At 39.9% G+C, this 27,982-nt stretch overlaps 1 protein-coding gene across 3 annotated transcripts; it reads left to right on the forward strand.

Annotated features, from left to right (window-relative positions):
* Nucleotides 1-973: 973 nt before the first annotated feature.
* VWA5A (von Willebrand factor A domain containing 5A) lies at nucleotides 974-27,463 on the forward strand. Of its 3 annotated transcripts, none has more exons than XM_087433855.1 (18): nucleotides 974-1,049; nucleotides 3,743-3,800; nucleotides 3,920-4,122; nucleotides 4,412-4,634; nucleotides 4,756-4,931; nucleotides 5,222-5,336; nucleotides 9,305-9,474; nucleotides 9,720-9,808; nucleotides 10,012-10,156; nucleotides 10,596-10,675; nucleotides 15,756-15,870; nucleotides 16,553-16,717; nucleotides 16,997-17,097; nucleotides 17,359-17,612; nucleotides 20,384-20,524; nucleotides 22,742-22,872; nucleotides 25,732-25,858; nucleotides 26,404-27,463. In XM_087433855.1, exons 2-18 carry the CDS (start codon nucleotides 3,758-3,760, stop codon nucleotides 26,481-26,483), a joined length of 2,358 nt encoding a protein of 785 aa, XP_087289981.1. In that variant the 5' UTR covers nucleotides 974-1,049; nucleotides 3,743-3,757; the 3' UTR covers nucleotides 26,484-27,463. The 3 variants fall into 3 exon arrangements, with proteins under 3 accessions (XP_087289981.1, XP_014640481.2, XP_087289982.1); XM_014784995.2 differs by lacking the exon at nucleotides 20,384-20,524 and adding an exon at nucleotides 20,580-20,708; XM_087433856.1 differs by lacking the exon at nucleotides 20,384-20,524 and adding an exon at nucleotides 20,580-20,708 and having other exon boundaries at nucleotides 22,790-22,872.
* Nucleotides 27,464-27,982: the final 519 nt, after the last annotated feature.

Genomic DNA, 27,982 nt, shown 5'->3' on the forward strand with positions numbered 1-27,982 from the left:
TACCAAGAAAAAATTATCATTCCTTCTCTCAGTAAGTTTGGTATATGTAAAGAACATGGTTCTAGGGCCAAATACTGATAAAAAAGAATTTGTGCTTTCATTGTGCTTTATTATTTATGTATATATGTGTGTGCATATATATTTATATGCACATCCATTAAGATCCATTGGATCTTTAAAAATAACCCACGGAGTTAGGTATGTCATTATCCACATTTTATAGATAAGAGAACAAACTCAGAGTGGGTAAATGTGCCAGAACGAATACATCGCAAAGACCAAAATCAAGCTGAGTTTTCCATACATATTATATATTCTTTACCCTATACGATTCTCAGCAGCAATTTAACTTTTTCTTTAAGCCTCAGATTTAATAGGTTATTTTGAAATAAAGAAAACATAGGAAACTCGATCACTTCCAGTGTCCTTTAGCCAGGAAAATGAGCACAGATATTCTCAGTTACTTACATTGTTACCCCTCAAAACTTGGTTTTATGATCCTGTTGAAAACCCGGTAAGTGAGCCAAGACGGAAAGATTTGGTCTATTGCCCTGACTCCTCATCTTCCCCCCACGCTGTAGGCAGGATAAAATCTTGGCACAAAAAACTCAAATTAGAGATGAGGAGTCAATGATATAATGCCCATAAAGTTCAGGGCCTACCACACAGTATTATTCACGGGGCGTAACACTCAGTAAGCCCTTGGTAATTAAGTTTATTACAGAAATGTGTAGTTCTTGATGTCATTGTCGATGTTACTGTTACAGCATTTTCACTTGAAAAAAAATCCTTTCCCGTTGCCTATCCTCTGATTAGTGCTTAGCCAAGACCAGGCAAAGGGAAAAAGCAAAAGTTCCAGGGTGGAAGAATTTCCCTTCGATCCAGAGAAAGGCAAACGCTAGAATATTTGTTTAAGAATTTCCCGTCGATCCCTTAGTCTTGTAATCGCTACTTTATAAACGGTCCCTAGAAGGGGGTGGGTCGTCCTGGAAATTTTGCAGCTGTTTTCTCTTTTCAGGGACTCGGAGCGCTGGGACTTACAGCAGAAGGTAGGGGGTCAGGCTGCTGGGGCCGGGGCTGGATTCCACCTCTTACCCTTGACGACTAAGACCCGCTTTTTCTTCCTTCCTTTCTCTGTCTCCAGATCTGTTGGGGCTTCTTTAAACTGCAAGCCCAAGGGGTGGGGAATTCAGTCTTGGAGTGCGATACCGGGGGCTTTCTGCAGGTTTGGCAGTTTAGGGGAAACTTTGTGGAGGCTGGAAGGGAGATTTAGCCATCTCCTAACAATCTCAAGGTTCATCTTCGTACTTTCCTTTACTTTTGCTTTCATTTTCTTTCTTTCTTTCATGTGGACAATTGATGTTTTCTCGATTTTATGTAATTTTATGTTGTGGAAATGGAGCTTCAAGCCCCCTTCCGCCAACCTGGTCGGATTGCAGCCCCTCAGCTCTTCTTTATAGAAATGCAAGGGACTGACTCTGATCCCATCTGTTAACACTTGGACCCTGAAAATCTAGGACTGAAAATTAAAAGATTAAATCACTCTCGGTTTCTATCCAAACCCCACTCCGCACCCAAATCGCCTGCTTGTTTGGACCCCGGGTTCTCCACTTCTCCCACGCAACAGGCTGCAGGGGTGTGGCCCACTGGGCCACCCTGCTCCTCCCTCTTCCGGTGTCGCTGAGCGATTCGGTCCCTGCACTCCTGGATCCCTGAGGGTCCACCTGATGCGCAGCCCTTCTGGCTCTGTGAGCTGCCCTCTGTTCTCCCAGCTGCCTCAGATTCAAGGCTTTGACCTGTTCAGCTGCTGTGACCAGTCTTTGCCTACCTGTTGCTAGGTGCATTTCTGAAATGCATCCTGAGGGACAGAGAACTAATTCTGACCCAGCATAGTTTGTCTTGGGAGTGGTGGGAGAGAGGGTGCAGAATAGCAAATTTTCCTCAGTGAGGGGTTTCTTCTGGGGTTAGAATCAGGAAAGAAGGCTGTTTCCTTGTGGGAGACACCCCTCTGCTTCTGTCTCCTTCACCTGAAAGCCACCCTTGGTGAGTACTGCTGAGCCTTAGAGCTTTGGTAGGCTGACACAGTTTCTTCACCTGTTGTACTCCTGTGTCCTGTGTCCTTTTCCTGCTTTAAGCTCCCTGCTGGTGTTCTTAGAAATTCCTCCCTCCCCCAGCACCAGCCTGTTCTACCAGACAACTTACCAGTCAAGTGTCTGCATGGAAACTCTTTTCCTGAGCATCCTCTCCTCTCCCTACAGCTGCTACTGCCCTCAGTGTTTCTATCAAATGTGAGCCATTTTGCCACACTCAGTTTTTATTCAAATCCTCAAAATAAAAATAGACACGGAACGAAAAGCGTGATTTATTGGCGATGATTTGTGGGGACGGAGCATGGTGTATAAGAAACATGATTTCCATCAAATGAGTGAGCAACATGGACATTGCTTTGGATTGGGGTGGGGTGTGATGTTCTAAATGGTGTTTGGGATGAGCACAGAGGGCCAGAAACTAGAAATAGTCTTGCCAAAAGCTTCAGAATCCTTGATGGAGGGCATGTTCTGGGAAGGAAAGTTACCTTTCTCAAGAGCCCACATGTTTTTCTCGCCTGTAGGATGCTGAGTGCAGGTTGTGATTCCCAGTGACTCATCGGCTCCTGGGACTCTGGATAAGGAAATCAGTTTCACTTTTCTTCAACATTCTTTATGCACCAGGCAATTCCTTTTTAGCTCCTTAAGGTGTAAGTTCAATGAGAATCCCCCTCATTGGTGCTGGAGGTTGCAGCTCAGGTCAGCCTTTGACAGAACAGGGAGAGGCAAGCTCACAAATGATTCAGTTCAGAATGGTCAGAGAGGAGCTTCTAGTGGTATTAGGGACAGTGGCTAAGACCAGACCCACCTGCTGATTCTCTGGATAAAAGAATCATAATGTAAATCATAATCTAAGTACATAAAGTGTTTGTTACCATATCATGTGAAATGGTTGTCTAAGATTATAATAAAATTTGGAAGATATGTTTAGGATGGCCTGAATTAAAATAGAGGACATGTTGTATATGTGATATTTATATTTGTTGGAATATTTTGGACAGAGGAAACAGACAATGGTTGCAATTATGAGCCCCGAAAGAAAAGTCACAAGATAAGTGATCTAAGTTGCAGGGGTCCATTTTGAATCAGGTAGCTTGTTGTGTGCAGGTCTCTGAACAGCATGATCCAAAGCAACAGCCGAGGTCTATTTAACAACAGTAACAACAATAACAGGAACAATACTTAGGTCTATCATCATTGATTAAACGCTTCCTATAGGCCAGGCACCCTTCTAGGGACTTCACATATATTAATTCATATGTGCATATAGGACATACAGGTAGTATAGTTTTCATTTTAGAAAGAGAATACTGAGGTTCAGAGGGGTTAATTACACTTTATCAATATACGTAAGGAGTAGTATATTAAGTACACTTTTTTCAAAGTGGAGCTAGTGTTTGAACCAGCCTCAGGATGTGTTAGAGAGTTCCTGTTTAATGGGTACTTAGTGAGTCTTACAGCTTCCCCACTTGGGTCTGGTATTTAAAAGGATTCTTATTATTGGCATCTTTATCTCCTTCAGCTTCTTTCTCCTTCCCAGCTTCATCATTAACCCTCTGAATATATTCTTATGCCAGAGAAAAGCACATAAGGTACTAGTATTTGAATAGATAATCCCTAACATGTCACCTGTTCACGATGTGTCTTTCCCCCAGTAATCCTACATCACCATGGTGCGCCCTTGTGGCCTCCTAACCCACCAAGAGGAGCCAGGTAAGCCTGATTGGTGAGTCTTACTTGCCGTTGTATCTTTGGCACCTAACACAGTGCCTGGCCTGCAGGAGGCATGCTGTTAAAATTTGTTGATCCCTTGAACTCTGGTCTATCTCCAGTGCCACTGAAGAGCATCTCTGTGACCTTGTCAATTTGTGAGTTTGTGGCTGGTGTGTCTGCTACCTTAAACTATGAGAATGAGGAGAAAGTTCCTTTGGAGGCCTTCTTTGTGTTCCCCATGGATGAAGACTCAGCTGTCTACAGCTTCGAGGCTGTGGTGGATGGGAAGAAAATTATGGCAGAATTACAGGACAAGATGAAGGTACTTTATCTCTTCCCTTCTTATTTCCTTAAAGCGTACTCTTTAGGATCCCTAGCAAATGCAGCTTCACAAAAGTGCTGATGTTTGAATGCTCTTCCTCCACACTCCTCTAACCACTATTTTTCTAAAATCATTTGGAGGGAAAAATCAATCAGAGGCATTCAAAGTATAGCTGTGAATTGGGGAAGACCAAGACGGTCCCTCCCTACCAGTCTTGTTTTCTGTACCACTCATTTCTTCATCAACCATGTTACCTTTGAGACCACCTTTGTTTCCCTTTTCTCCTTAGGCCCACACCAACTATGAGAATGCCATCAGCCAGGGCCACCAGGCCTTCCTATTGGAGGAGGACATGAGCTCCAGGGATGTCTTCTGTTGCAATGTGGGGAACCTTCACCCTGGATCAAAGGTGGCACTCACCCTGAAGTATGTGCAGGAGCTGCCCCTGGAAGCAGATGGGGCCCTGCGCTATGTGCTCCCAGCTATCCTGAACCCTCGATACTGTCTCTCTGGTGAGTATCCTCTCCCTTAGAATACTAGTGTTGGGTAACATAATTGGGGAAACCTCCTCAAGGTTGTATGGGTGCTAAAAAGTGTAGAAAGGGAAAACAGAACTAAGGTAACTTTTTGTAGGATGGCCTGAGGACAGTTGCCTTAATATGAAGACTCCTGTAGTCCCTTTGGAGGACCTGCCCTACACACTCAGCCTGGTTGCCACCATCAGTTCCCAGCATGGCATCGAGAGGATCCAATCCGACTGCCCCTTGAGTCCTATTGAGTACCAGGGAGATGATAAGACTTCTGCTCAGGTAATGAGTAAGAGAGCACTGTTGTTGCCAGCACCCCTGTTCTTTGTCCTGACCTTGTTCCTCATTCAGTCTTTCCTAAATGTTCCTAACTTTTCCGTGTTAATCCAGAGGGAATCATACTATGTTCCTTCTTTATCTCTGTTGAATCTCCAGAGCCTTCTCTCCATTCTTGCTGCTGCCCCTGACCATGCTCACTCGTAGAAGATGCCTATAGCCCTCAGCTCTGGCCCCAGCCCCAGGCAGCAAGTGTGATAATTCTAACATGGCTCCTTTGCCTGTTCCCCACTCAGGTTTCCCTGGCTGATGGACACAAATTTGATCGAGATGTGGAGCTCCTGATTTACTACAGTGAGGTGCATACCCCCAGTGTGGCTGTGGAGATGGGGACGCCTGAAACGAAGCCAGGTATTTTCTTTCTCCCTCTATTGATACCTCCTAAAGGGTAACTCTTGTCTTGGAATTACTCTCAAATTACCCTCACTTTTCTATTTTTTTATCCAGTCGTGGGTAAAACATTGAAATAGCTTCACTATGGCATGCAAAAATGGTTAGGTTCAATGAATATCATGTAGTTATGTCTTGTAGGCAAGTTTAAGTAGATCAGTAGATAATTGGACACAGGACATGAACAAATAATTTGCAAGAGGAAACACAGCTAGCTTACAAACATATGTGACAATGATCAGTCTTAAGTGCAAATCAAAATAAAAAACAATAATGATGTGACATTTTCACTTTTCAAATTATCGAAGGTTTCCAAATTTGATAATGCCTCATGCTTCAAAAGGAGTGGTGAATTTGGCACTCTCATTGATTGCTTGAGGCAAAATAACTTGGTATCAAACTTTTCAGAAGAAATTTGGACATAGGTGTCAGTCAAAATAAATGTTCATTTTGGCAATTCCAATTTTGAGAATCTTATCTAAGGAAATGAATGTAAATATAAGTAAAAATATGCACTGAAATGTCCTCTGCCATTTTAATAATAAAGATTAGTAAACAATCAAAATGTCTTACAATAGCTAAATTCACTATGCTTGGTATACTTGATTAATTAATATGCAGCTGCTAAAATAATGTACATTGACAGGTTGAAATAATATGGAAAAAGTCTTCCAAAGAATGTTAAGTAGTAGTTAAAATGAAAAGAAAAGTAAGTTATACCCAGACAGATGCCCAGAAAAAAATAACTTATGCACTGGGAAAAACATTTAAAAACACAGGAAATATGCAAGTAGTTGTTGTGATTAGATTAACACTAGGTTTACCATCTTAATTTCTTTTTTTCTATCTAATAAATATCTTTTATTGATTGATTCATCACACCTGCATATAATCTCATCTGGAGTTCTTTTTTTTTAAAATTATAGCTAGTTAAATCATAACTTTTAAATCGTAACTAAAAATAATTAGAAAATCTCATAACTGTTTTTAAGTATACAGTTCTGTTGCCTTAAGTACATTCACCTTGTGTGACCATCACCGCCATCCATCTCCAGAGCTTTGTCATCCTGCCCTAGTTTCTTAATTTTTAAGACTTAGCTTAGTTTCTTAGGTTTAGCTCATTAATTTATTTAATTTATCCTATTTTCTAAATTTTCCTTAATATATGTGTACTTTTCCTTGTCATTGTAGCTGGTATAACTCATGTCAGTCTTGCTCTCTTGGGGCCTTCCTGGGCGGCCGTGCCCCTGAATTGCTGGGACCATGAAGCATAACTGGAGAGACACTGCCACTTCTGAATCATTTTCCACATTAGTGGCATGGGAGCATCCTTGGGCACAGTCATAGTCAAAATGCTATGGCCTGGGTTAGGCTCTTACTTCTATAACTACAACTGCTGTGAAGACAATTACCTGTAGTTGGTCTTTAATAGGCCATCCTTCTCTCTCTTTGGTAATGTTTGGCAAAGGTAGCTTCATACTCAAGCTCACAAATTTGAACTCCTTGGTTTGCCCTCACTTGTTCAACCATTTTTTCTCAGGGCAAGCTGTCCATGCTAAAGTCATTAGAGGGGCTCCCAGCCTCAACCAGATTTGCTCCAGCCCCTCTTCTTTGAAGCCACATGCTCTATCTTTGTACGTTAGTTACCTGGTTTTGTCCTTCCTTCCTGTAAGTTCCCCCATGAAATACTCCCACAACAGTGACCTGGTGTTCAGTCAGGATTATTTTAATCCACCAGAGAAAGTTTTATAATGTTGGATCTTAAAAGATAAGGATTGAGATCTCGGTCCCTTTCTTTCCAAGAAGTTGCCTTGGGTCCTGTGCAGATTTCCTCATATGTTCCCTGTGACCAGCTCTGCAGGCCATAGGGGGACATCAGGGGCAGCCTTTATGAATCTTGTGAATTCCTTCCAGAAGGGCCACTCAAATCTTCCTTTCCAGATCGTATGTTTGGTCAAGATGACTTGCTATTCCCATCCATACAAAGAAACAAATGACAAATGGCAACTTGGCTCACTAAAACCGTTTAGAGTTCTGCCAAACGAAGCATACCACTACATGATGAAAATACAAAATATGTTTTTTAAAAACCTAGAGTATACTGACCATATTAAGAACATGATGCTTTTTTAAAAAAATATATTTGTAACTTAATAAAAATAATTTCATAATAGCAAAATTTATGAGAAATTTCATAAAATTATTATTACAAGCGTAATCTGAGTTGAACCCTAGACTGAGTTCCTTAAATGTATTATATCACTTAACCCTTAAGATAATCCTGAGGTAAGCATACTACCTTGATTCTTCAGATGAGGAAACTGAGACTAGGAAGCAGAAGAACTTGCTAGGGTTTGAAATGCCTCCTTTAGAAATGAGGAAGCTGAGACTCATGGAAGTGAAAGTAATTTGAGCCAAGGCATAAGAATTATAGTAGATAATACACATATAGTGGTTAGTATGTGTCTGACAGTGTTCTAAACAGTTTAGATGTATTAACTCATTTCCTTCTCATGGCAGCCTTTCTGCCTTCTCAGTACAGTGCCAGTCCCACTATCACCAGCTGTCTCTCAGAATGGAAAGGAATCCACTTTGTCCATTAAGATAGCTACTCTTCTTCCCCCAGGTATCCAGAGATCTGGATTGTGTAGAAGTTATTTTTGAACTAATGTTCTATCAAACATTTGCTGAGCCACACCCATTTTATTTGGAAGCCAGTTTGGTTTTTGGGGTGTCCCATGGGTAAAAGATTAAACTGAGGCAGGTCCTGTAATCACTCTGAATCCCAGGGCTAAAGAGAAGTTAAACCTATAATCCTGGAATCACTTTATAAAAATAGGATATTAGAATTTAATTCTATGTCCTCTTATATTCTCTGAATTGTAAAACTAGGGTTCATATAACCCAGCCATTCTCGTTTCATCTCTGTGTCAATACTAACATTTCAATTCCTGCATCAGATTTCTCTTGCTCCTCAAAATAAAATCACAGCTATGGCTTTGACATCTTGGTGACATGGGCCAGGCTCCCATGGTCTCCTCCATACTATCGTTTGGATGATGCTATTCGAGTCTGACACACATCCCAGTGCTTCTCTTTCTTTGTTCTGGAGAGCATCAGTAAGTGCTTCATACCTAAAGCAGATGGACTTTCCTTGGTGTGTATGACACTTACTACACTCTCATCTCATGTAAATTGTTGACATAAGAATTGTCCACATGAGCGTCATTTTTTGAAGGCTGTAATTAAAGACTCAAGGACCCATGTGATAAATTCCCCATTGATTTGTTTTGAAGAGAAAGTATCTCTCTGCAAATAAAATAGCTTCGCTCTTCTGGCAAATTCTGGAACATTTTAACTTAATGTATTTCACTCATTTGCCTAGCTGCTAGGAAACTAGCATTCAATTATGATTTTTTTTTTTTTTTTGGTGAGGAAGATTAGCCCTGAGCTAACATCTGTTGCCAATCCTCCTCTTTTTGCTGAAGAAAGTTGGCCCTGAGCTAACATCCGTGCCCATCGTCCTGTACTTTATATGTGGGACGCCTGCCACCGCATGGCTTCATAAACAGTGCATAGGTCTGCGCCTGGGATTTGAACATGCAAACCATGGGCCGCTAAAGTGGAGCACGCGAACTTAACCACTACGCCACCACGCCGGCCCCCAATTATGATATTTTACTTATTGCTTGTGCCTGGTAACCTCTACCTTCTTTCTTCTCTTTTATATGTGTTCCTCTTCTATATCTTTTATATGTTTATAACTCACTTCGAACTCTTTGCCAGCAGATAGGAGTATAAAGATCAAACTCTATATTAGATTTGGGTTTTCTCAGCTCCCTATGTAACTCACTACAATTGATTCTTGAGATCTTTAGGATTCTTGAGTTCCTTTTTTGTCTTACAGTGTCCTTATCCTTTCTGAGTAGATTGTTTGATGGGAGATCCATCTGCGATGGTGAGTTTCTACCCAAATATCCCAGAAGCTCAGCCACCAACTACCTGTGGAGAATTTGTCTTCCTCATGGACCGCTCAGGAAGTATGCAGGGCCCCATGAGTAAACAGGATAAATCTCAGCTGCGCATAGAGGCAGCCAAGGTAAAACTAGTTTCTTTCTTTTTCTGGTCACTTGCTCAAGTGGGGATGAATTTCAGGAGTTAAATCAGGTCCGTCTGTTCCCACCTGAGCTACAGCTAACATGACCACCTGAGTTTAGCTTTGGGACATAAGGGCCTGGAGGCATGAAGGAGATGAAGGCCCAAACCTTCAAGAATGAGACGGGCAGGGTCTGTGTGTCTGAGAGGATCCCTCTCACTCTGTCTCCTCATACTCTCTTCTTTCAGGAGACACTGATTTTACTGCTGAAGAGTTTGCCTATAGGCTGTTATTTCAACGTCTATGGATTTGGATCTTCCTATGAGGCATTCTTTCCGTAAGTTACTAGAAAGGCCATAGAGAATCCACAAAGATACTTTAAAGAAAGGACTAGCTTGTTAAGGGGGTTACTGCAGAATTGACTTTGGCATTGGTGGTTTCAGGTAAGGTTGTTTGCCATGGGTGTATCACAATTCAGGAACTCAATACTGGGCCATGTCCGGTAGCTATCATGTCACTGGCTGTGTTTGTTTTTCTCAGGAACAGTGTGAATTACAGTCAGCATACCATGGAGGAAGCACTGAGGAGAGTTAAGCTTATGCAGGCTGACCTAGGGGGCACAGAAATCTTGACACCACTCCAGGCCATTTACAGGGGAACTTCAATCCCAGGCCACCCCCTGCAGGTAAGAGTTGAACAGAGCTAATGGAAAGAGACAGAGAATGAAATCTCTGTTCAAGAATCCATAGCTCAGAGACTCATTGCAGGATCGTTGAAATATGGTATGTAATTGAGAATCTTCAATCATGTAGTAAAAAGAAAAAGATAAGAAGCCTTTCATAGAATTCTTCTTCCTTAGCTCCATGCTGTACACGGTGGAAGTTCTTTTTCTAGAGTGCTTCAAAAGCTTTAGATGAAGCTAGTAATAGGAGGTGCTGAAAATTCCCAGTGTTCTGAACAGACCATGCGGTGCAGGTGACAGTGGAACATTAGGGGTCTCATGCCTGTCTGAAGATGCATCAGAGTCTCCGGAAAGAAATAATAGGGGTTTTTAAGGGCAAATTCTGGTATCTTAAAAAACGAACTTCACAGAGATTTGAAGAATGTCTTCTTTGTTTCTGCAGCTTTTTGTCTTTACAGATGGGGAAGTTACCGACACATTTAGTGTAATTAAAGAAGTTAGGAGCAACAGTCTGAAGCACAGGTATGACGAGCATGTCATTTCTGGGTGACTTGACCAAGTAGTGCCACCTGTAATCTAGTGCCACATGATACCAGTGTTGACATTCCATTTAGAGGACAGAACGATTCAAGACCTTTAGCTTTACCAGCTGACAATTTTTTTTCTATATCATTTTTTCCCTCTCTACTAAAAGATAAAAGTAATTTTTTAAATAACATCAACAACACAACAAAATCATTGTTGCTTATTCTCTCTAAATCATAGTGAAAACAAGAATCTAATAAGATTTTTTTTTACTATAAACATTTTTATTAAAATAAAACATACAGAAAACTACACAAATCATAAGTATGCAGCTGGATGGATTATCAGAGTGAACACGTGTAATTCCCACATAGGTCAAGAACTAGAATGTTACCGTTACCTCTCCATCTATACTCTTTTCTATCACATCCCATTTTTAATCACTACCACATTTTCCTCTCTGACGGAAATAGCTTTCCTTACTTATAACACCATGGATTATTTTTGCTTGTTTTTGAATGAAAATGAATGAGTTATCCAGTGTAACTGTTTCTGTGTATCTTCCTTCTTTCCCTCAGTGGGATGTTGAGATTCGTGTCTACACTGCATGGAGCATAGTTAATTTTCATGACACTGATGTTGAAAGAACACTTGCTAATTATTTTTGTCGAATCTCCCTTTATGTTTGTTTGTTTAAATTCAGTAATATTAAATATTTTTGAAAGAAATATTCTAAAAGTAATGTTGGGCCTCGTGATAAGTTTGACCACTTAATTAAAGGTTGTATCTGATGATAACTTTCAGATTTTGTAAACGTCTTGTTCTCAGCAAATGTTTACTCAGTTGTTTTAACATTCACTCTTGCTTATTGCCCAAATAAAATGGTGATTTTAAAATTCTGTCATCTTTTGCATATTTATTACTTAACATCCTACTGTAAAGAAGAGCTTTCTCTTTCTCCTTCCTTCCTTTTGTTATATAAATGTGTACATTTTTATTCCTTCATTATTTTTCAATTTTTTAAGATATATTACCCTGATTATTCATTTAGAGCCTCAAAATTTCCAGATTTGGCCAGTGGGAGCCCCTTCTAACTTGCTCCTGTGTCTTTTTCATATGTCTCTTTGGTTTATGAAGACCTCCTTTCTTTCTTAGAAAAAAGTATTTCTGATTCACCTATATTTTCCCATCCCTGTACCTTGATCCTTTTAGTGAAAAAAATAAATAGAAGTCAATATTTGAGTGTTAGGTGTAACTCTGCTACTGGGATCTTATTGATTCTAGGCATTTTCAGCAGACAGAACTAGCAAATATTTTTAAAAAACACAAATTTGTACTAATACCCCTACTTCCAAGGTAACAATATAAGATTCTTTCTCTTTTTTCCTCCTATTCCATATTTTTGTCTTCTTTCCTCCATGGTGAGAAACCTGGTTTCCCACAAAATCAGTAAATTGACTCGTTTTCTTAATCTTACAATACACACAAAATCTGTCTGTAATGTTTTATAATTCTCTGTGTCTTCATGCATTTTTCATTAGATTTTTTTCCTGGGTGTTTGATGCTATTTTAAATAGTTTTTTTTTTTTTTTGCTGATGATGATTTGCCCTCAGCTAACATCTGTGCCAGTCTTCCTCTATTTTGTATGTGGGTCACTGCCACAGCATGGCCACCTACGAGTGGTGTAGGTCCGTGCCCCGAAACCAAACCCGGGCCGCTGAAGTGGAGTGTGCTGATCTTAACCACTATGCCATGGGGCTAGCCCCTTAAATAGTATTTTTTAAACATTTTATTTACTAGATGTTTGTTTCTGAGTAGAAATTGATTACAATTTACAATAGCTTTTAAATTTACAGTGACCTGTATTCAATAACTGTGCCTAATTTAGATATTAATTCTAATAGGATATTTGTATATTCTTTTAGATGTTCTGTGGATAGTCATGTTTGCAATAATGTTAGCTTTATTTTTTTCCTTTCCGATCCTTATATCTTTGTTTTTCTTCCTTTCTGTGTGGCCCTGGAAAGGACCTCTAGCACAAACCTGAGTAGAAGTGGTCAGAGCTGGCGTCCTTGTCTTACTTTGGGCTTCAGGCAACATGTTCAACGTTGCATCAATAAGTGTGATTGTTTTCTTTAGTTTTTTTTGCAAGTGAGGAAATTTCCGTTTATTTCTGTTTTGAAAATTCTTTTCTCTATTTTTTTTAAAATAATGATTGTTGAATTTCATCAAATGCATTTTTTGTATCTATTGAGATAAGTGTATGATTTTATCATTTATTGTTTTAATGTGTGAATTATAGTGACTATTGTTAAATATTAGACCAACCTTGCATTTCTGAAATAAACCCAAATTAGTTGTGACCTATTAGCCTTTTTCATATGTTTTTGGATTCAATTGGCTAATAATTGTTTAGGATTTTTGAATCTATTTTCTTGAGAAATATTGACATATATTTTCTTTTCTTATAATATTCTTGCCGGGTTTTGATATCAGTGTTATGCTGACATCATAAAATAAACTCAGAAGAATTGCCTGTTTTTCTATTATCTGAAAGATTTTCTGTCTTAACTGTTTGCTAGAAGTTGCCAGGAAACATTTTTTGTGGGAAGGTTTTTAACTCTCTTTAATTGAAATAAACTATTCGTATTTTTATGTTCTTGCTTTTTGTGGAAGTTTGTATATTTTATCTAAATTTTCAGATCTCCTGGAATAAAATTGTTTGTAGTATTGCCTTATGATGTTATTAAATTTTGTAGAATCTGTGGTAGTATTACCTTTTCAATCCTGATGTTGCTTATTTGTGCCTTCTCTACTTTTTCCTTGCCCTAAATGCTTGTCAGTTTTAATAATCTTTTCAAAATACCAGCACTTTTAAATTTGTTGATCTTCTCTATTGTATGATTGTTTTCTATATCAATAATGTTTGCTTCTATCTTTGTTCTTTCTTTCTTTTAAATTCTTTGGGTTTATTGGCTGTTCTTTTTCTAACATCTGGAGATGGATGCTCAGGTAGTGGACTTTTAGACTTCTTTCTCTTTTCTAATATATGTCTTTAGAACTATAAATTTAAGCATATCTGTAGCTGAATCCTGGATTTGGATATGTCATTTTCCACGGGCATCCACTTGAGAATATTTTCTCATTATAATTATGATTTCTTTTTAAAGCCTACGTTATTCAGAAGTATAGTGTATAATTCCCCAATATTTGGGGATTTTCTATTTCTTTGTTAGTTGTCTGATATTTTATGTGAAATGTTATAGAATTTCTTTGAGCCTCTAGATGATGTTATCTTCCCCGTGAGGATTTATTCTTTTCTTCTGACAGGTTGCTAGACTAGAAGCAGAAAATCTTAGTCCAGTTAGAGCCTAATGAGTTTCAGTTATTTGACAGCTGGTTTATTTCTGATTTACTTGTACCCCTAGAGTGTGGTTCTACAGGGTTTTATGGAAAAACCTGAGGTGTCTACAGGACATCTTCTCTTTGGAAAGGCGAAATCTGAAACTGCTTAGCTTTGCAACCCTTCAGCCATCTGTTTTTTACTTGGCACTTGCTTCATGGTGTAAAGGGATACCAGATGCCAGGCTCATCTCTCTTGGCTTCCCTCCTCTCCCAGGTCTCAACCATAGATTCCAATTGTCTTGGTAGCCTTTTGATGTTTTCGGAGAGATGATTTAAAATATTGTACACAGCTTTTCTAGTTCTCTACTGGTTTTTAAACAACTTACTCTGGCATTGCTATGAGCATAACTCTTCTAGGATATTATCCTTTAAGTCAGAAGTCATACATTTCAGTTCTTCTGCTTCCCAGCTGTTTGGACAAATCAACTAAACTTTCTAAGCCTCAGTTTCTTCACTTAAAAATGGAGATAATAATAGTACTTACCTATGTGTTTATTGTAGGGTTAAAAGAGTATACCTAAGTAAAGTGTTAGGAATCATGCTTGGCACAAAATAAGTGCTATATAAGTTTTTGCCATTATTATCCTTATTATCATCCACATGAATCACATAAGTTCTAGGCGTACAGTTATCCATCAATATATATTTTTTAGCTTTAGTTTTATATATAAAAACACTTAAACATATACATAAAAGCCCTTTATAAGTTGTAAAGAACATAGGCTACAGTTCAAAGATCATGTTGGACATTTAAAGGTGATAATATCAAGAAAATATAAAGACTGTGGTCCCTAGGGAGCATTGTCATAGTTAGGTCACCATAATTAGAAATCTTGTTCTTAGCCCTACAATTTTAGAACATTAATCCTCATGCTGATGTTACTAGACTTGGAGATGATGAATCACACTAACTCAACTCAAAAGAGACTGATGCATAAGCCAAAATTCCAGTGTATTAATTTACAATGAGAACTATCCCTGTCACACCTTCTAAAAATGGTTGTATTAGTATTACCAACACATTTTCTGTTTATAGACAGTTTTATTTGGGAAGCCAAATTGTGATTAAAAAGCTATTTGGTGCACGTGGGCTAGCACAGGGAGAGAACTCTCCAGTTAGACAGCAGGAAGCACTCTTTCCCACCCTGAGTCTGGCCTTGCCAGTGCAATGTTAGTCAAGCGCTAATCATAGTGTCAGTTTTTCCCTAATTCTCCTACCTTCTGATTAATCCATTCTTTGGATTGATTATTAAAACAGTTGATGAGGATGTGGTCCTGTTATTTTGTTTTTTCTGCTTCTAGAATCAGTATAATATGTAATGTTTTGCCAGAGTGGTCTTGTAGTCAGACAGATGAGTGCTCAACTGCCATCTCTACCATTTAGTAGGTGTGTGATCTTGGACAGATTTCTTAAATTATTTGGGCCTTGGTTCTTTATCTGCAAAAAGAAACAAGGCTGCTTCTTAGGAGTCTTGCGATGATTAAATTGCATCATTAATTTAGGGCTTTGGGCCTCCGGAAATACGGAAAATGCTCAATAAGTGGTAGCTATTACACTTTTGGTCAATGAAGTAGACTATCTCTTTATGTATTTTCTGACCATTATGTATTAATTTTGTAATTTCACTCTTTAGTGCCTTTCTCTAATCTCTTATCCTTTTGCAATTGCAGATGTTTCTCATTTGGTATTGGAGAAGGAGCCTCCACCAGCCTAATAAAAGGCATTGCTCGGGTAGCAGGGGGTACTTCAGAATTTATCACCGGCAAGGAGAGGATACAGTCCAAGGTGAGGGGCAGGCTTTGTATCCTGATGTGGTGGTCCAGAGCGAGTGTGGAGCAGGGGGGGTACTGCTGCAAGGGCAGAGGCAACAGCTTGTCTCCAGGGTTCATTTTCTTATATCCCCAAGGCCTTGGGCTGTATACTTAGTGGGGCTTCTTTTGGTCTTATATAAAAGGGGCCCACTGTAGTTTCTGGAGAAATGGCCTCTGGTCCTAGTAGTTGGAACCCCAGGGACAAGATGCTGGAAGAGGTTAGGGCTTTGTATATAAGACCAGAAACAGAGAAACTAAGAATTTTGACCATCATGATTGAGACTGTAGGTGTGTGCTGGAAGAGGCAGTAAACTGATATTCCAATTGGTTAGTATGCACAAAGGAAGATATCTTCCACCTTTGGTTATATTTCTAAGTTCCTCTTTCATGGTTGGTGCCGTCTCTTATCTCTACTTCTCCAGGGTCTCCTTTCCCAAACATTTCCTTCGTTCGCACTTATGTTGTTAAATCTCTCAGCTTTAGCTTCCTTATATAAAGCAAGAATAATAATACGCATCTCCTAATACAGTATTAAGGAACAGGCACAGCATGTATCGTGTCGCATAGCACCTGGTGCATAATAAATAGTCAGTTAGTAGTAGTTATTGTTGCCATTATTGTTTTTTGTGCTTATTTTGTTCTCTTTCCTCCACCAGGCTCTTAGGGCCCTGAAACGTTCTCTACAGCCTGTGGTCGAGGACGTTTCTCTGAGCTGGGATTTGCCTCAGGGTCTATCTGCTAAAATGCTTTCCCCAGAACAGACTGTCATCTTTAGGGGTCAGAGGTTAATTGTCTATGCCCAGTTGACTGGGATGATACCTGTGAGTTCTCATTCTTGCTTATACCTTTAGTCAGAGTAGCTACTGCCCTGAACTCTGTTCTGGACGATTTCATTAAAGCTGGTGGAGTCTCATCAAGAGATTGCACTTCCAGGTGGAGCGAGCCTGCCCCCTTCTCCATCATTTCAGGTCTCTGATTTCCTGAGCTACATGATTCTTAGTCAGAAATGTTAATGTGTTGGGTTGGGGAGCGGCCCCAGTTCTGACCTTTCTCTTGGTGATCTCTCCCGTCCATTATTTCTACTCTTGTCTTATTTGTAGCCAGCAGAGGCAACAGGAGAAGTTTGCCTCAAGTACACACTCCAGGGCAAGAGTTTTGAGAATAACGTGACATTTTCTCTACAACCCCAGCTCGATGCCAAGTGAGAATTCAGTTTTCCTTTGCTATTTTCTTTCTTTATTTCTTTCTTTTTTTTGTCTCTGCTATCCTTAGGCATTGGTTTCCTTCTTTTAATTTTGAGCTTAATTGTTTCCCTACAATCACTTCTCCTTTATAACCCAGTCAAATCTTATCTATCCCGTATCTGGCTTTTTCCTCCTTCTGCCATCCCTAACTTTTGAGGTCCCTGAGTAACTGGCACATATGTGCTTTTCGCTAAGTCACAGGAACTTTTTTCCTTTAGCTTCACTATTCACCGCCTCGCTGCCAAGTCCTTTCTTCAGACTAAGGACATGGGCTTCAGGGAGACTCCAGCAAATGATAAAAAAGACGTGTTGAAAGTCAGCATTGAGTGTGGAGTCATAAGCTCCCACACAGCTTTTGTTGCCATCAACAAGGATCTCAACAAGCCCGTTCAGGGGCCCCTGGCTCATAGGGACATTCCAAGGCCAATTCTTTGCGGTGCTTTTCCTGTGCTATCAAGACGTCATCAAGGTGGTGAGTTTTACCCCATTCAAACTCATATAAAATAAGGGGTTCTGGGTATGTGAACACAACATTTAAGGGAAAAGTTTGTGAAATGTCCTTAAGTTGCATTTTTTCTTGTCTCTCCACATCTAAGATTTCTGGCTGGTGATAAACTTTTCTGTTTTAGGGAACTAGAATATATCTCATTGACAAAGAGATTTAAAATAATTCAAGGGAAAAAAACAAAGAAAACACACATACAAATGAGTAGTCACACTGTCTAAGTCTGATGGTGATTTATCCTATTGATAATTGGATGGTTAATGATTACACAGATGGCTGATGAACAACCTGGTAGTGTTAGGGAATGGGTGCTGATTGCTGGGATTGTCTCAGGCATAAAACAGGCAGGCTTGATTATAGATATTAGAGGCTTGAGGATTAGGATCAGGTAGAGAAATTCCCTGGGCAAGATTCCACGGCTGGAGGGGAATGGATGATGTTAGTTCTAGAGGCAGGCTTCAAGGTGAGCCTAGATTTCCAGTTGTGCAACTGGGTGGATGATGGTACCGTTTATTTAAATGAGTAACAAAAAAACTCAAGTTTAGGGGGTAAATTGCTGAATTATTTTTAGAGCATTTTGAACATGAGTTGCCTATGAAATATCCACAGGAAGAGGTCCAGTAGAAAGGGAAAAGAAGGGTTTGGTGGTCAGAATAGAGGTCAGTGATGAAGGTATACCTTTGGCAATATTTAGTATTTAGGTGATAACTGAAGTCATGAGAATGAATGAGATTATTCAGAGGACAGGTATAAAGTGAGATGAAAAAGGGGGTAAGAATACCCAGTATCTAAGGGATGAGTAGCAGATGAATCCCCAAACCAGAATAAAAAGGAATAAAATAGGAAGAAAAGAAGTGACTACATACTCAAAACAAAAAGAAACTATGATAAAACAAAGGAAGTTATCAAAGTATCAGAAACAGCAGAGAAGTCAAAGTAAAAACTGAAAAGAGACTATTGGGTTAATACCAAATAAGTCCTGCTAATCTCATCAAGAGCAGTTTCATTGGCTGAGATCAGGAAAGAATCCATATCAGAGAATTTTAAGGAGTAAATGAGAGGTGGGAAATGAGGGGCAGCTTGTATAGACACCTTTTATAACTGTTAACCTGAAAAGGGGAAGGAGTAAAGAGTGATATCTATAGAAGAGGCTGTAGAGTTGAGGTGGTTTTTTGTGTGTTATATCTCTTTAAAATTTCAGAATGGGAGAGATTTGAGGATGTTATGATGCTAACAAGAAAGTGCCCATAGAGAGGTTGAAAATATTGGGGGGAAAAAGGGTTGCTGATTGAGTAGGGTATTTGAGGAAGTGAGAGAGGGTGAGATCTAGAGCAGCAGTGGACGGATTAGCCTATAATAGGACAAGTATTAGGACATTCTCCTGCTATTGCCAGGAAGTAGACGAAACTTGATGGGATTAGATTTTAGATTCATAGGCTGAGAGGCAAGTTTTTGGAGTTTCTGTCTGATAGTTTTTCTATAATTTTAGTGAAAGAGACAGTAAGATTAACTAACGGGTATGAGACTAGAAGTGGTACAATAGAGAATTTGAGGAAAGGGTTTGAAATAGCCACTGTGGACAATTGGAGAGTAAAATGCCCAAGGAGAAACAGCATTTGTCAAGGAGTGTTAGTTTTGATAACTTGACTTTTTTAGTGGCACCAAACTACTAAAGGGAATCATGGTTTGTGTGATTCATTTCAGCAGTACTCAGTAGCTTTGGTATAAGAATGAAGGGAGTAGAGTGTTGGCTCCATATTGAGGTTGGGGTTTTGCCAGTCAGGTGTGATTAAAGGAAATTAGGGACATGGAATTGAAGATGTTGATAAGAGTGTAGTAAAGTGTTGGACCTGAGATTTAGGCTAAATGGAGAAGAGAGTAAAGATGAAAGTTGATATATAGGAAAAAAGCAGAGGAGACTAGGATTTAGAAGTCCTAATGAGGTCAAAAACCAAGTAAAATAGGAATTTCTGAGTTATAAACCTGGAAAAATTGGATATTGTATTTAAAAAGCAGGGTTTTTTTGACAGGTGGAACAATTCCAGTAGATAACGAAGTCCTGGCTTGGGAGGGAATGGCTGAAGTAGGATGGAGGCTGAAGCCATTTGATTTGAAGAAGTTAAGAAGCTTTGAATTAGGGTGTTGGATAGGTTATCTACACGGCTACTGAAATCTGTCAAGATGATGGCAGCTTCACAATGAAGTGGAAGTCTATGATCTAGCTTTCAGATACTTCAGTGAATGATGGGAAGTGACAAAGAGGTTGGAGGTTGACAGAAGTGAGGATATGAGGAAGGTAATCCAGTAAGGGTGGAAGATCTGCATATGGCAATTGGGACTGATGAGGTTGCCAGCCCCACCTCCCAAACCTGGGTACTTAGGGTGTGATACCTTGAGCAACCATCATTTGCGAGGGATAGAGAGAGAACAGTTTTTTTGGAAGGAAAAATTAGTTTTAAAGTTAAGATAAATAGTTAGAAGAAGCCTCCTGTAATAAAACTAAAGATGCAGGAAAGATCATTATCATGTATCAAGGGTTCCAGAGGACACAGTACAAAGAGCTCAGAGGGTGAGGGTGTCTGTAGGAGGTGGGCTTATGAGAGAAGAAAAAATGCACAATAAAGATGGTGACAGAGGCTGACATGGATAGGAAGGTATGTGTCTCACATTATCAGGGCCCTTCGCCTACAGCAGAGAGCAGAGGGAGCCTCAGGTCAATGTCTGTACTGGTTTTTCAGCTCATTCAAAGACCTCGTCCTCCTACCGTCCTCCTGCATCTCGGCCCACGAGGAGCACTTCTTATTACTCGAGGATGTCATACCAGCGGAATGGTCATGATCCCTATAAGCCCATGATTAACAAGGGCCTGTACTCTCTAGGTGAGCGTCTTTCCAGGGACTTTTTCTCACCAGTGTTTGTCTGTCACACATATAGGATTACATAAAACCCAAGCTCTTGGTCATAGACTAAAGAGGAAATGCGTGCCTCTCAAAGAGACCTCTCCTGAGATGGAAAGGGCTTGTTCTTCCACCAGCGAGACCAACTTGGAAACTCACCATACAGGTGAGGTGGATCTCAGTTCTCTTCTCTGGTCTATGGGGACTGAAGATCTAATCTTCCATGCTCTGCTATCTTGTGGCTTTCTCTACCCAGGAGGTAATCTGTTTGAAGAGCATCAAGCAGAGGGTGAGATTTGTCCACTCCCTATATTTGCCAGAGCCAGCACAGCTTCATTAGTCTACAATATAGGACCTTGAAACCTACCCCAGTGGAGTCTGGGTTGAGTCCCAGTTAAACAAACTGCTTTTGCCATCTCAGCTCACACTTTGCCTACAGGCTGGGGCCCTCCTCCTACAGAACTCTGCTGCCGCCTTGTTTGGGCCCCTGCTGCATTGGTCGTCTTTTTACAAGTTGGGTTTAAAGATAGACGTTCCTGATGCTATCTGATGACTCTCTCTGTCACCAGGGTGTTCCTTGGTCATTGCCTTGTGTTACAAGCAACTGGGCTTCTCATGTACATGACAGATTGAGTCAAAGTACATTTCACCACTAAGGGATGCCTTTTCTACTAAAACAGGCTTTAAAGCAACTTCTTTCTAGTCGCCAATTATTGTAGCAAGAGTTTGTGGTGTACAATTGTTTAACAGTTTAAACATCTTCTTTGCCACTTATTCTCGACTTATCCATTCTCCCTAGGCTCTAGTTAAAGAGAGGGCTTCGAGGTCTAAGGTGGATTCAGATTGGTGTACTCCCAATCACTGTGGGGTTTTAGGGAAATTAATTCACTTCTTAGAGCCTTAGTTCTCTCAGCTGCACAACTTCTCACCTCATAGTGTTGTCATGAGAACCTCCTTAATGTTATCCACAGAGTAGGTTCTCAGTCTGTGTGGGTTTTCTACGCTGTCCTAATATCCCAGTAACTTAGAATATCCCCACTCTGAGCTTTCTCTCTTATTTCCTCTTACCAAAGTAGAAAGAAAAATTACCCAGCAGTGTTATGCTGCTGGTTTTTGTGAATGAATTAGCAACTACTATTTGTGGTGAGCCACTTAGAGGCCTTCTCAGTACTTTATATTCTTTCTCATGCATTAGGCCTATTGTCTCCAATTTACAGAGAAGGCTGAGATTCCCGTTAGTTAAATAACTATTGCATTCTGAGTCTTACCAGAGCTGAGATTCAAACTAAGGCTGTTGAAATTCAGAGCCTTAGATTTTTTTTTTCCCCCATTGGAGTAGAAATGTTTTTCTAGCCTACTAATTTCTAAGTTGCTTTAAGTACATCATCTTGTATGATAGAAAGTCAGTGTGAGATACTTTCTATGAAAATTGTGTGGTCTTTAAGTAATTTTCACACCACCAGGATTAGACAAACACGAGACTATTGTTTGAGGTAGACTGCTAACTGCTGGACAGTTATATCTGCTTTGTTTTGAAATTTTTGATAATTAAAATTCAGGCTGTATTTGTCTAGAATTTTTTAATATACTTGAAGTTTTAAAGACCATTTCAACAAGAATGGATAAGATTTTAAACAGCAGTATCCTGTGGGTTCTTTAGTACCCGTATCTTTTTCTTGTTGCTGAATTTTTATTTTTATTTATTTATTTATTTGGAGGAAAATTAGCTCTGAGCTAATATCTGTTGCCAATCTTCCTCTTTCTTTTTTCTCCCCAAAGCCCCAGCACATAGTTGTATATCCTCGTTGTACGTCCTTCTAGTTCTTCTGTGTGGGATGCCACCTCAGCCTGGCTCGATGAGCAGTGAGTAGGTCCATGCCCGGGATCCAAACCAGCAAACCCCGGGCTGCTGAAGTGGAACACGCGAACTTAACCACTATGTTACTGGGCCGGCCCCTGTTGCTGAATTTTTAAATGCAGCTCCTCTAGAGTCGGTCCCTCACTCAGGTGGCCTACGTTGTCACAGAGAAAATGCATGTCTCCTAGGGGAAGGACTGAAATTGGGATCTTGGTAGGATTTGCTTAGCTCTGTGCTATCACTACAGCCTGTCCCTGAATTCAGACCTGTCTCTCTCAGGTGTGCTAAGGGGCCAATAGCTCCCTAATTCCTCATCCTCTCTCTTTTTTTCTCCCCCAAAGTCTTTGGAAATAATCACCTTGTGCAGCTGATTTCCCTCCAAAATGCAGATGGTTCCTGGGATCTGAATGAAAGTCTGGCCATGGCCCTCGGTATGAATTTGGAAGACATACTGGCTGCACTCCCTGTCAAGGTGAGATTCAGAGAAGAAAAAAGCAGTACATATGTTTTTGAGGGATTGGAGTCATTAATGAGAATTGGGGTGAATCATGACTCACCAGAGGAAGGAAAATATAGGAGGCCATAGACTAAATTAATTTCTTATAAATAGAGGCTGAAGATTTTTCTGGATGTGTTAGAGCAGAAAGAACAAGAAACTAATGGTATAGCTAGTAGGGTTAGTTATAGTTATATTAGTTATAATAACTAATGTTTATTGAACAATTACTCTGTGCCAGGCACTGTGCTAAGCACTTAACATTCATGATCTTATTTATTCATCACAACAATTAGTTAAGGTAAATCCTATTCACGTTGCTGTTTATAGATGAAGAAACTGAAGCCCAGAGAAGTGTAATGATGTGTCTGAGTTTACCCAGCCAGTCAGTGGCAGAGCTGAATTCAATTCTAGGATTATCTGTCTTCAGAACCCACATCTTTGTATAAAAGGAAGTACTCCAGAAATTAGCAAAATGTCATTGAAGTCAGAATAGGTGAAGTATTAATAGGCATGACTTAATTATTTCAAATGTGTTCCAGTATGCTAACGAGGACAAATTACGTTCCAGAATTTCAAGGTAAATACTAAATCTTCTAATTGAGAAATTGTTAAATATCAGACAAATGCCAAAATCCTGAAAGACAAGTGTCATTCTGAATTTTCAAAATATGGGAGGTGATTAAATAAACTTCCGATATCCTATAACTGCACCATCCAGTACGGTATCCACTAGTCATATGTGGCTCTTGAGCTCTTAAAATGTGGCTAATGCCAATGAGGAACTAAATTTTTAATTGAATTGAGGTGTGCTATAATTGTGAAATACGTACTGATTTCAAAGACAATATAAAAAAAGAATGTAAAATATTTCGACAATTATTTTTACATGATTATGTTAAAATGATATTTTGAATATATTAGGTCAAAGAAAATGTATTAGTAAAATAATAGTACCTCTTTGTTTTTACATTTTTACCTGTGGCTACTAGGGCATTTAAAATTATATGTGTCTAGCATTATATTTCTATTGAAAAATACTGTTGTAGAACAAATAATAAATAATTAAAATTATAAACAATCAGAAGAAAATACAAGGATCGTGAAGTTCTAACTTAGTTTCATTGAGAACAAGACGTGTCACACTAACATTTCCTTCTTTGACATGGTAACTGGGCCAGTAAATCAAGGGAATCAAGAGCCCTGGTGTATCTGAATTTCAGTAAGGAATTTGAATTTTTTTTTTAATGATGAGTATGTGGATTGAGTGCAAACTAGTTGAAAACCCACAGCACTGAATAATGAATTTATTCAAACTTGAAACAGCATTTCAGACCCACCAGGCTCCGAATTCTCTAGGGGTACGTATTTTAAATGAAGATTTATGTGAAAATGTAGACCAGTGCTTTCCTACTTGTATATGACAAAACTGGGAAATAGAGTATTAGACAAGAAAATCAGGATCCCAAAAGACCTTGAACAGTGACTTGCAATTTTCCATGGGGGAAAAAAAAAACTTAGTAGAAATAAAAATACTGTTTTTGATTCTAAATTCTCAACTATACAAATAGAGAATAGAAGCAAAATGACTTAAGAGCTGTTGCCCATAACAATCAGAGATTTTAGATGACCATAAACAATATGAATCTGCATATTTGTAACATGATCAGTGGAAAGAACAGAATTGTCAGAAAAGCTATATGTCTCATGTGTTTTTGGGCTGTGGTCATAGAATTTCCAGATGTGACCATTTAAGGAGATATATGTTAAAAATCACTGTGATGTTTGTTTCTAGACTAGGAGAACAAGCGTGGGGATTCTTCCTGCTTTGACATAAGCACTCCTCTTAAGGAAGAATTAAAGGAACTGGGAATTTTGATCTGAAACAAGACTTCTCAGAGGGGACATGATAGCTGTTTCCAAATTTTAAAAGTCGTGATATAAATGAGGAACTTTTCTTGATCTGTTCACTCTAGAAACTAAAGTTGGGAGCTGTGGGCGAGAAGTCACGGAAGAACATTTTCCATTCTATAGCTGAGACTTTCTATTGAGCAATATGACTCAAATCAGAATATTTGGCCTCCAGTCCTAGCTCTGTCATTTGCTAGAGCCTAACTTTGGGCAAATCATTTCACTTTTGTACGAATCAGTTTTCTCTTTTAAAAATGTGATCATTGGGGTCAGCCTGGTGGGGTAGTGGTTAAGTTTGCATGCTCCACTTTGGCACCCCAGGGTTCGTGGGCTCGGATCCTGGGTGTGCACCCATACACCGCTCATCAAGCCATGCTGTGGCAGCCTCCCCCATTCAAAAAATAGGGGAAGATTGGCACAGATGTTAGTTCAGCGACAATCTTCCTTAGCAAAAAGAGGAAGATTGGCAACAGATGTTAGCTCAGGGCCCATCTTCCTCACCAAAAAATAAAAAAAGTGATTATTGATAATTCTTCATTTTTTGTTTTTTTTGATGAGGACTGAAATAAAAAAACATGAAGGTACTTTATAAAATATATAAGCAACTATGCATGTGTTTCTCTTATCACAGTTGGGTAATCCTTGTTGGAGATGTTTTAGGAGTTTCAAGCACTGTCCTCGTGGTTATGCTGGATTTAAAACTTAAGACCTTTCTACCCTAAGACTCAGTGGGTTGTTGCCCTGAGGTTCAGACACTGGCATTATGCCTTGCAAATCGTAGAGCAGTAAAGAGAGACCAGGTAATCCCATTTAGCAGCAGTTTGGGGGATGCTAAGTGAGGAGGGAGTGGAGCTTTTTGCATCTCCTTGAGGGGCGTCCTGCTCTAACTTGGAGGTTTCAGAGAAGTCTCTGTCTGTTGTTCAGAATGTGGATTCCTCAAGCTGGGCCACAGTCCTGGCAGTGCTCTGGCTGCATACCAATGGTAAGGACTCAATGTGTGAATGGGAGCTTCTGGAAAGGAAAGCGGTGGCCTGGATTCGCTTCCATGCAGGTAGGAGCATAATCCTAAGACTCATCTCTTTCCCTCCTTAGGAAGCTAGTCATCTTTTCAGGCACTGAGCCTCTAGGCCTGACAGAGGGTGACCAAGAGAGAATCCCCATAGTCTCCTCCCCTGACCATCCTGGTTCAGACCTTTGCTCGTCTCTCAGATAGTTCTTTCCTTAGCAGGATAAGTGTGAAATCTTAAATTGGGGGAGGGGAGAGGTGAGTAAAGCGGGAAAAGGATGTGGATGAGGAGTGTGAATTGTGAGAAGGACATACATAAAGTGGCATTTATTTTACTCACTATCTCGATCCTGTACTGAGTATATAAGACTGGACTTAGATGTTTATAATCTCACTGCTACTGTGTATGTCTGGGGCCAGAGAAGACTAAAAGGAATCTGGGTAGTAGGAAGAGAAAAGTCAGGGGCATTGAGGAAAGGTAAAAGCAGGATTCAGGGGAGATGATCAGGAAGTTTAGGGGAGACTAGGAGAAGAGCATTTGCTCTCATGGCTGTCCCTCAGCCCTAACTCTTGTTTTCTCCTCATAACAGGCTCCATCATGCATGTGCTTGTGAAAGCTGCTGTTGCTTTCCTGAAATCAACTGTGGATCCTGCCATCTTTGCCTTTTGAGGATATCGTCCAGGAAAACAAGTGCCTCTCCTATGCCACTGTCCCTTTCTTTACTCTTTCTTCTGCTGTGATGTGTTTTGTGTTTTACACCTATCCTGTCAGTTTCTTGTCATAAAGGTAAAGGATGCCCACCCCACCTTGCCTGTCCATTCCAGGTTCCCTTTGGATATGAACTTCCTTTCCCAACATGTACCCTCAGCCAAGTGTCAGTGGTCCCAGAATCTCCTCCCTTTCTTGGAGGAATTCAAAGAATTCATAGGCAGTAACGTTCCTCCCAGGTTTTCTAGAGTGACAACATGAAAAACAGGTAACATGGACTGCAGACTAAAGGTTGCAGTATTGATGTTAGGAAATGCCTGAATTAGAGAATTCTCTGCATCATATTTGGCTATTCACTTTTGGTCTTATATAATTATCAGGACCAGACTGGTGAGCTATACAGTTTTCTATTCTTAGATAGGGTGAAGAGCTGGAGGGGAGGTTGAAAGCCAACATCAGGATCAATATAACTTCAAGATCACAAAGAAAGAGACTCAAGGGGTCTGCTGTGAGAGTTGGCACTGTCGGCGACCTTCTTGATGGATTCCGCTTGGGTTTTGCTAGCCTATATTACATGCCTTTCTTCCTACTGCCTAAGGGGCTTGGGTTGAGTTGTAGTTGTTGGAGACAGATGTTTCTCCTTAATCATTAAGCATCTTAGTAAGAGGGTGATAGTGGAATCCTTAGTCCTTGCGTGAAACCATGGGGCTTCTAAGTGAAGCTCTGATCTAGTATAATAAAGGGGAAAGCAGGTCTAAAGGCAGTTTTACCTGAGACCCGAACCTGTATCACTCACCTCGTGAGGAGGAAAGGTGCTCCCTCTAATTGCTTCTGACCCTTGTGTCCCACATACTCTGTCCTAGTGGAAATGACCCCATTTTATGTTGTTGTCCTCTAAAATGCTGTTGTATCAATATTAAAATGACTATATCTACACTGTACTTTGTTGTATCTGATCTTTTATAGATATATTCATTGAACCTGCATTAGTTTTATTATCCCTTGTTTTTCCTCCCAACTTTTCTGATGCCTCCACTATTCACACTGTGTCCTGTCCCCATATCCTCTGTTGTAGGCTGATTTCCTTTCATATATGAGGCAAGTAAAGGACACTGACCAGAAAACTACTATTAGAATCCTGACCGTACACTTAAATAGTTATGTGATGATGACAAATGATTTAACCCCTCAGGAGCCTGGTATCCCCATCTGTAAAACTAAGGGATTAAACTAGAACTCTATTATCACTTTCATCTTGAATACTCAAGAATTCTGAACAGGACCTCAGTATCTGTTCACTGAGGTAGGGGATGTCCTAGACCTGAGTTCTGTTAAGCTGTTGAGTTAACTGGCATTAGGACAATTTGCCTGACTTGCATAGTGGATGCTGATCTCCCAGAACTTTCTTCCAAGTTTGCTTACGGTGGAATGTGACCTGTGGAATAGGGCTGTTGCATCAC

This window comes from Ceratotherium simum, chromosome 7 (genome assembly GCF_057802395.1).
Source record: "Ceratotherium simum simum isolate JZ-2026a chromosome 7, ASM5780239v1, whole genome shotgun sequence".
In the NCBI taxonomy this organism is placed as follows: Eukaryota; Metazoa; Chordata; class Mammalia; order Perissodactyla; family Rhinocerotidae; genus Ceratotherium; species Ceratotherium simum.

Coding starts and splice junctions, on each gene's coding strand:
- VWA5A (XM_087433855.1), top strand. CDS start 3,758: ATGGTGCGCCCTTGTGGCCTCCTAACCCACCAAGAGGAGCCAG. Junction 16,718..16,996: donor AGTTGACTGGGATGATACCT/GTGAGTTCTCAT, acceptor TCTTATTTGTAG/CCAGCAGAGGCAACAGGAGA. Junction 17,098..17,358: donor CAACCCCAGCTCGATGCCAA/GTGAGAATTCAG, acceptor TTTTTCCTTTAG/CTTCACTATTCACCGCCTCG.